Genomic DNA, 10,000 nt, shown 5'->3' on the forward strand with positions numbered 1-10,000 from the left:
TAAGTAAATTTAGAACAAATAAAAAATGTGTGATGTATTTGCAATTAATGGCGAGTTAACCGATGACAGTCATGATATAATATATATGATTCTCTGTATATATTATAAATATACATGTTTAATAATGATGAGGGTTACAGTGCTGCACCTCAGAGGACTGATGCTGATTGGCTGAAGCCTGTAAGTACTGTTTGTGGGATTGGGTGATTTAAAGAGACTGGACCATGTCAGCATTGTGCATGTATGTTACATTGAGTGTGATCATGTGTCATTGGACTGTTGTGGGTTAGGGTTAGCTGCTATTTATTGGTGTTATCTGATATGTGTGACAGACTCTCTGAAACATGAGTTTTCTCTGAGAATATAATATAAAATCTGAAATCATCTGATTAAAAGCATCAGGATCCACTCAGGTGATCTCACCTGCCTTCAGTCTCACACAGTCAGGCATTTTAAAACATGGTGTTAAACAGAACTGAAAATCTTGATCCAGATGAGCAATGAAACAGGAAGTGGCTGTTTGAGCAGGTGAGAAGGTAACATGCTGTCCTCTGTTTTACATCACACATGAAACAGGAAGTGGAATGATGGGAAATGTAGTAAAGGTGAGGATGGGTATATTTCTGGCAGCCAGCAGGTGTCACTGCTGCAGTTTCTTATTAGAGTTTTAAAGGAAAGTTATCTCACTTTGGCAGCAGCTGCCCAATCAGTTTGTCCGTCTTCTGTCTTTCTATCTCCAGTTCATCAGTTCGTTCTCTGATCAGATCCTCCAGGTTTGAACTGTACTGCTCCAACATCCTCAGCATGGAGTCAATGATGTTTGCCCTCTTCCCTCTGTTGATGCCCCGAAACTGCAAACACAACAAAATTAATGATTCAGCAAAAATCTGAAAATACTCGACTTTAAAAGAGCTTTTTTTTGTTTATGCAGTTCCTTCAATGAACCAGCAGGTGGCAGCAGTGTACCTCCTCTCACCTGCTTGAAAATGTCATCAAAAGTCGGCCTCTTACTCGGATCCTCGTTCCAACATTCGTTCATCAGACTGAGACACTCGGTCGGAGCTTCATCCACAGAAACTGCAGGTCTACAGAGAGGAGGGGGCTTCTTCAGACGCTCTATGATCTCTGACAGACAGACAGGTGAGAGACAGACGGGTGGTCAGACAGACAGACAGACAGACGGACAGACGGACAGACAGGTGGTCAGACAGACAGGTGGTCAGACAGACAGGTGACAGACAGACAGACAGACAGACGGACAGACGGACAGACAGGTGGTCAGACAGACAGGTGGTCAGACAGACAGGTGACAGACAGACAGACAGACGGTCAGACAGACAGACAGACGGACAGACAGGTGGTCAGACAGACAGGTGGTCAGACAGACAGGTGACAGACAGACAGACAGACGGTCAGACAGACAGACAGACAGGTGGTCAGACAGACAGGTGGTCAGACAGACAGGTGACAGACAGACAGACGGTCAGACAGACAGACAGACAGACAGGTGGTCAGACAGACAGGTGACAGACAGACAGACAGACAGACAGACGGTCAGACAGACAGACAGACAGACAGGTGGTCAGACAGACAGACAGACAGGTGGTCAGACAGGCAGACAGACAGGTGGTCAGACAGACAGACAGAGAGACAGAGAGACAGACAGACAGACAGACAGACAGGTGGTCAGACAGACAGACAGACAGACAGACAGGTGTCTCACCCTCGGCGGGCATGTCCATCATGGCGTAGGGCAGCGTCCGTGAGATCACTTCCTGTATGATGATGGACAAACTGAAAACGTCTCCAGCAAACGAACCGCCTCGAACCGGATTCCTCAGGAGCTCCGGAGCCGTCCACAGCAGCTCTGAGAGACAGACAGGTAGGGTTAGACAGACAGACAGACAGACAGACAGGTAGGGTTAGACAGACAGACAGACAGACAGACAGACAGGTAGGGTTAGACAGACAGACAGACAGACAGACAGACAGACAGAGAGTGAGACAGGTTTTCACCCTGGGGGTCTTCAGGGAGGCTGAGGTTCTGAGAGTGAAGGATCATGGGAAGTCCGTAGTCAGCGATTTTGAGGACGAAACGGCCGTCGACCAAACAGTTTGTCGACTTCAGACGACCGTGACTCAGACCACGAAGGTGCAGGTGCCTGATCCCCTACAAACCAGAACCATTACAGACCAGAACCATTACAGACCAGAACCATTACAACCAGAACCATTAGAGACCAGCACCAGCAGATTTTAACTTCTGATTGGTGTCAGAGACACGGGGCCTGAACTACAAAGCAAGTTCACCAAACCCAGAATCTCATTTTGAGGCTAACATCGCCAGTCCCGATAAGCAGAATTACAAAGCTTTAGCCCTCCTAACCCTCCTAACCCTCCTAACCCTCCTAACCCTCCTAACCCTTCTAACCCTCCTAACCCTCCTAACCCTCCTAACCCTCCTAACCCTCCTAACCCTTCTAACCCTCCTAACCCTTCTAACCCTCCTATCCCTCCTAACCCTCCTATCCCTCCTAACCCTCCTAACCCTTCTAACCCTCCTAACCTTTCTAACCTTTCTAACCTTTCTAACCTTTCTAACCTTTCTAACCTTTCTAACCTTTCTAACCTTTTATAACCTTTCTAACCTTTCTAACCTTTCTAACCTTTATAACCTTTCTAACCTTTCTAACCTTTTATAACCTTTCTAACCTTTCTAACCTTTCTAACCTTTCTAACCTTTTATAACCTTTCTAACCTTTATAACCTTTCTAACCTTTCTAACCCTTTCTAACCTTTATAACCTTTCTAACCTTTCTAACCTTTTATAACCTTTCTAACCTTTCTAACCTTTCTAACCTTTTATAACCTTTCTAACCTTTATAACCTTTCTAACCTTTCTAACCTTTCTAACCTTTCTAACCTTTCTAACCTTTCTAACCTTTCTAACCTTTCTAACCTTTCTAACCTTTCTAACCGTTCTAACCTTTCTAACCTTTCTAACCTTTCTAACCTTTCTAACCTTTCTAACCTTTCTAACCCTTCTAACCTTTCTAACCTTTCTAACCTTTCTAACCTTTCTAACCTTTCTAACCTTTCTAACCTTTTATAACCTTTCTAACCTTTCTAACCTTTCTAACCTTTCTAACCTTTCTAACCTTTTATAACCTTTCTAACCTTTCTAACCCTTCTAACCTTTCTAACCTTTCTAACCTTTTATAACCTTTCTAACCTTTCTAACCTTTTATAACCTTTCTAACCTTTCTAACCTTTCTAACCTTTCTAACCTTTCTAACCTTTTATAACCTTTCTAACCTTTCTAACCTTTCTAACCTTTCTAACCCTTCTAACCTTTCTAACCTTTCTAACCTTTCTAACCTTTCTAACCTTTCTAACCTTTCTAACCTTTCTAACCTTTCTAACCTTTTATAACCTTTCTAACCGTTCTAACCTTTCTAACCTTTCTAACCTTTATAACCTTTCTAACCTTTCTAACCTTTCTAACCCTTCTAACCTTTCTAACCTTTCTAACCTTTCTAACCTTTTATAACCTTTCTAACCTTTCTAACCTTTCTAACCTTTCTAACCCTTCTAACCTTTCTAACCTTTCTAACCTTTCTAACCTTTCTAACCCTTCTAACCTTTCTAACCTTTTATAACCTTTCTAACCTTTCTAACCTTTCTAACCTTTCTAACCTTTCTAACCTTTCTAACCTTTTATAACCTTTCTAACCGTTCTAACCTTTCTAACCTTTCTAACCTTTATAACCTTTCTAACCTTTCTAACCTTTCTAACCCTTCTAACCTTTCTAACCTTTCTAACCTTTCTAACCTTTTATAACCCTTATAACCTTTTATAACCTTTCTAACCTTTCTAACCTTTCTAACCTTTCTAACCTTTCTAACCTTTCTAACCCTTCTAACCTTTCTAACCTTTCTAACCTTTCTAACCTTTCTAACCTTTCTAACCTTTCTAACCTTTTATAACCTTTCTAACCTTTCTAACCTTTCTAACCTTTATAACCTTTCTAACCTTTTATAACCCTTATAACCTTTTATAACCTTTCTAACCTTTCTAACCTTTCTAACCTTTCTAACCTTTCTAACCTTTCTAACCTTTATAACCTTTCTAACCTTTCTAACCTTTCTAACCTTTCTAACCTTTCTAACCTTTCTAACCTTTCTAACCTTTTATAACCTTTTATAACCTTTCTAACCTTTCTAACCTTTCTAACCTTTCTAACCTTTTATAACCTTTCTAACCTTTCTAACCTTTCTAACCTTTATAACCTTTCTAACCTTTTATAACCCTTATAACCTTTTATAACCTTTCTAACCTTTCTAACCTTTCTAACCTTTCTAACCTTTCTAACCTTTCTAACCTTTATAACCTTTCTAACCTTTCTAACCCTTCTAACCTTTCTAACCTTTCTAACCTTTCTAACCTTTCTAACCTTTCTAACCTTTCTAACCTTTCTAACCTTTCTAACCTTTTATAACCTTTCTAACCTTTCTAACCCTCCTAACCTTTCTAACCTTTCTAACCCTTCTAACCTTTCTAACCTTTCTAACCTTTTATAACCTTTCTAACCTTTCTAACCTTTCTAACCTTTCTAACCCTCCTAACCTTTCTAACCTTTTATAACCTTCCTAACCTTTCTAACCTTTCTAACCTTTCTAACCTTTCTAACCCTCCTAACCTTTCTAACCCTTTCTAACCTTTCTAACCTTTCTAACCTTTCTAACCTTTTATAACCTTTCTAACCTTTCTAACCCTCCTAACCTTTCTAACCTTTCTAACCCTCCTAACCTTTCTAACCTTTCTAACCTTTCTAACCTTTCTAACCTTTCTAACCTTTCTAACCTTTCTAACCTTTTATAACCTTTCTAACCTTTCTAACCCTCCTAACCTTTCTAACCTTTCTAACCCTCCTAACCTTTCTAACCTTTCTAACCCTCCTAACCTTTCTAACCTTTCTAACCTTTCTAACCCTTCTAACCCTTCTAACCTTTCTAACCTTTCTAACCTTTATAACCTTTCTAACCTTTCTAACCTTTTATAACCTTTCTAACCTTTCTAACCTTTCTAACCTTTCTAACCTTTCTAACCCTCCTAACCTTTCTAACCTTTCTAACCTTTCTAACCCTTCTAACCCTTCTAACCTTTCTAACCCTTCTAACCTTTCTAACCTTTCTAACCCTTCTAACCTTTCTAACCTTTATAACCTTTCTAACCTTTCTAACCTTTCTAACCTTTCTAACCTTTTATAACCTTTCTAACCTTTCTAACCTTTCTAACCTTTCTAACCTTTTATAACCTTTCTAACCTTTATAACCTTTCTAACCTTTCTAACCTTTCTAACCCTCCTAACCTTTCTAACCTTTCTAACCTTTCTAACCTTTCTAACCTTTTATAACCTTTCTAACCTTTCTAACCTTTTATAACCTTTATAACCTTTCTAACCTTTCTAACCTTTTATAACCTTTCTAACCCTCCTAACCTTTCTAACCTTTCTAACCTTTTATAACCTTTATAACCTTTCTAACCTTTCTAACCTTTCTAACCTTTCTAACCTTTCTAACCTTTTATAACCTTTCTAACCTTTCTAACCTTTCTAACCTTTCTAACCTTTCTAACCCTTCTAACCTTTCTAACCTTTCTAACCTTTCTAACCTTTCTAACCTTTCTAACCTTTCTAACCCTCCTAACCCTTCTAACCTTTCTAACCTTTCTAACCTTTCTAACCTTTCTAACCTTTCTAACCTTTTATAACCTTTCTAACCTTTCTAACCTTTCTAACCTTTCTAACCTTTTATAACCTTTCTAACCTTTCTAACCTTTCTAACCTTTCTAACCTTTCTAACCTTTCTAACCTTTTATAACCTTTCTAACCTTTCTAACCTTTCTAACCTTTCTAACCTTTCTAACCTTTCTAACCTTTTATAACCTTTCTAACCTTTCTAACCTTTCTAACCTTTCTAACCTTTTATAACCTTTCTAACCTTTCTAACCTTTCTAACCTTTCTAACCTTTCTAACCTTTTATAACCTTTCTAACCTTTCTAACCTTTCTAACCTTTCTAACCTTTCTAACCTTTCTAACCTTTCTAACCTTTTATAACCTTTCTAACCTTTTATAACCCTCCTAACCTTTCTAACCTTTCTAACCTTTCTACCCTTTCTAACCTTTCTAACCTTTCTAACCTTTCTAACCTTTCTAACCTTTCTAACCTTTCTAACCTTTATAACCTTTCTAACCTTTCTAACCTTTCTAACCTTTCTAACCTTTCTAACCTTTCTAACCTTTCTAACCTTTCTAACCTTTCTAACCTTTCTAACCTTTCTAACCTTTTATAACCTTTCTAACCTTTCTAACCTTTCTAACCTTTCTAACCTTTCTAACCTTTCTAACCTTTTATAACCTTTCTAACCTTTCTACCCTTTCTAACCTTTCTAACCTTTCTAACCTTTCTAACCTTTCTAACCTTTCTAACCTTTCTAACCTTTCTAACCTTTCTAACCTTTATAACCTTTCTAACCTTTCTAACCTTTCTAACCTTTCTAACCCTTCTAACCTTTCTAACCTTTTATAACCTTTCTAACCTTTCTAACCTTTTATAACCTTTCTAACCTTTCTAACCTTTCTAACCTTTTATAACCTTTCTAACCTTTCTAACCTTTTATAACCTTTCTAACCTTTCTAACCTTTCTAACCTTTTATAACCTTTCTAACCTTTCTAACCCTCCTAACCTTTCTAACCTTTTATAACCCTTTCTAACCTTTCTAACCTTTTATAACCTTTCTAACCTTTCTAACCTTTCTAACCTTTCTAACCTTTTATAACCTTTCTAACCTTTCTAACCTTTCTAACCTTTCTAACCCTTCTAACCTTTCTAACCTTTTATAACCCTTCTAACCTTTCTAACCTTTCTAACCTTTCTAACCTTTCTAACCTTTCTAACCTTTCTAACCTTTCTAACCCTTCTAACCTTTCTAACCTTTTATAACCTTTCTAACCTTTCTAACCTTTCTAACCCTTCTAACCTTTCTAACCTTTTATAACCTTTCTAACCTTTCTAACCTTTATAACCTTTCTAACCTTTCTAACCTTTCTAACCTTTTATAACCTTTCTAACCCTTCTAACCTTTCTAACCTTTTATAACCTTTCTAACCTTTCTAACCTTTTATAACCTTTCTAACCTTTCTAACCCTTCTAACCTTTCTAACCTTTTATAACCTTTCTAACCTTTCTAACCTTTTATAACCTTTCTAACCTTTCTAACCTTTCTAACCTTTCTAACCTTTCTAACCTTTCTAACCTTTCTAACCTTTCTAACCCTTCTAACCTTTCTAACCTTTTATAACCTTTCTAACCTTTCTAACCTTTTATAACCTTTCTAACCTTTCTAACCTTTTATAACCTTTCTAACCTTTCTAACCTTTCTAACCTTTCTAACCTTTCTAACCTTTCTAACCTTTCTAACCTTTCTAACCTTTCTAACCTTTCTAACCTTTATAACCTTTCTAACCTTTCTAACCCTCCTAACCTTTCTAACCTTTCTAACCTTTCTAACCTTTCTAACCTTTCTAACCCTCCTAACCTTTATAACCTTTCTAACCTTTATAACCTTTCTAACCTTTCTAACCTTTTATAACCTTTCTAACCTTTCTAACCTTTCTAACCTTTCTAACCTTTCTAACCTTTCTAACCTTTCTAACCTTTCTAACCTTTCTAACCTTTTATAACCTTTTATAACCTTTCTAACCTTTCTAACCTTTCTAACCTTTCTAACCTTTCTAACCTTTATAACCTTTCTAACCTTTTATAACCTTTCTAACCTTTCTAACCTTTCTAACCTTTCTAACCTTTTATAACCTTTCTAACCTTTCTAACCTTTCTAACCTTTCTAACCTTTTATAACCTTTATAACCTTTCTAACCTTTCTAACCTTTCTAACCTTTTATAACCTTTCTAACCTTTCTAACCTTTCTAACCCTCCTAACCTTTCTAACCTTTCTAACCTTTCTAACCTTTTATAACCTTTCTAACCTTTCTAACCTTTTATAACCTTTCTAACCTTTATAACCTTTCTAACCTTTATAACCTTTCTAACCTTTCTAACCTTTATAACCTTTCTAACCTTTATAACCTTTCTAACCTTTCTAACCTTTCTAACCTTTCTAACCCTCCTAACCTTTCTAACCTTTCTAACCTTTCTAACCTTTCTAACCTTTCTAACCTTTTATAACCTTTCTAACCTTTCTAACCTTTCTAACCTTTCTAACCTTTCTAACCTTTCTAACCCTCCTAACCTTTCTAACCTTTTATAACCTTTCTAACCTTTTATAACCTTTCTAACCTTTTATAACCTTTCTAACCTTTCTAACCCTCCTAACGCTTCTGACAGAAAAAAGACATGGAACAAAGAGAAATGCAATAAAACAACAGAAGAAGAAAAAAACACTAGAAATCATGTCAAATAATTTTTGGATTGTTTTTCTATGTATTTGTTTGTTTATTATTTCCTCTTTGTATATTTGGTATTGTGTTATTGTCACTGCAGTGATGGAGTCAGTGTCAAATCATCATCATGTGTTGAGTGTCATAAACCATCTCTCAAAGTCCGGATCAATCAAATGTTTCTACTCATATATAAAAATATATATTGATGACTTTATTATAACCTTAAATCCTGCTTCATAGTACAGGCGCCTGAAACTTTAGCAGCTGATTAGACTCATCTGTAACTCAGATAATAACAGCAGCACCTTGATAAGATCCATCAGCAGTGACGACTTGAACATCCAGTCCAGCCTAATCTCACTGTCAGCCAGCAGGTCTGCCAGGCTACCTCGAGGGCAGTGTTCAACCACGATGGCAAAGATCCCCGAATCCAGGAACAAACCCAGATACAGGTTCAGGTTCTCATGTCGCATCTCCCTTAACTGGACAGGAAACAGATGGTGTAACTACATGATCAATATCATACCATCGGTGCCACTGTGAGTTCATCCTGCATCATACCTGGCTGAACAGAGTCTGGGTGTTTTGATTGACAGCTGTTACTGTATGTTCTATATTAATCTTCTTGAGCCAAACCCAGTCACCCTGGTAACGAAACAACCAATCAGAATGCAGAGTTAGTGGGTCATTCAGTACAGACAGGTGAGAGGAACAGACGGGTCCAGGTGTACCTCCAGTATTCCTATATTGGAGCTTTCAGGTGTTGTCAGTATGTAGCTCCGACAAATCGAGCGCATTGGAGTTTTGATCTCTAGAAGACTCTTCATGATCGACTCGTCGTTCAGTTTCTACGAAAACAACACGAACATTTGTTTTTCCACGCAGACGTTAAATGGTTCATATGCTCTGTTTATGTTTCCCTTTCATACACATGAACCCTAACCCTCATCCATTCACACATTCATCCATTCACACATTCACACATTCATCCATTCACACATTCATCCATTCACACATTCATCCATTCACACATTCATCCATTCATCCATTCACACATTCACACATTCATCCATTCATACATTCACACATTCATCCATTCACACATTCATCCATTCACACATTCATCCATTCATCCATTCACACATTCATCCATTCACACATTCATCCATTCACACATTCACACATTCATCCATTCACACATTCATCCATTCACACATTCATCCATTCATCCATTCACACATTCACACATTCATCCATTCATCCATTCACACATTCACACATTCATACATTCACACATTCATCCATTCACACATTCACACATTCATCCATTCACACATTCACATATTCATCCATTCACACATTCACACATTCATCCATTCACACATTCATCCATTCACACATTCATCCATTCATCCATTCACATATTCATCCATTCACACATTCACACATTCATCCATTCACACATTCATCCATTCACACATTCATCCATTCATCCATTCACACATTCATCGATTCACACATTCACACATTCATC

At 37.4% G+C, this 10,000-nt stretch overlaps 1 protein-coding gene across 1 annotated transcript in view; it reads right to left on the bottom strand.

The window, feature by feature from the left end:
- Nucleotides 1-10,000, bottom strand: part of LOC133976981 (retinal guanylyl cyclase 2-like) — a 29,389-nt gene that overhangs the window by 7,341 nt on the left and 12,048 nt on the right. The window contains exons 8-14 of the mRNA XM_062415122.1: nt 9,198-9,314; nt 9,028-9,111; nt 8,772-8,948; nt 2,017-2,170; nt 1,724-1,867; nt 977-1,125; nt 688-851 (exon numbers count right to left, since the gene is read on the bottom strand). Of these exons, the coding sequence (XP_062271106.1) occupies nt 688-851; nt 977-1,125; nt 1,724-1,867; nt 2,017-2,170; nt 8,772-8,948; nt 9,028-9,111; nt 9,198-9,314 (989 nt within the window). The remainder of the gene's footprint in view (nt 1-687; nt 852-976; nt 1,126-1,723; nt 1,868-2,016; nt 2,171-8,771; nt 8,949-9,027; nt 9,112-9,197; nt 9,315-10,000) is intronic.

This window comes from Scomber scombrus, unplaced genomic scaffold (assembly GCF_963691925.1).
Source record: "Scomber scombrus unplaced genomic scaffold, fScoSco1.1 SCAFFOLD_187, whole genome shotgun sequence".
NCBI lineage: Eukaryota > Metazoa > Chordata > Actinopteri > Scombriformes > Scombridae > Scomber > Scomber scombrus.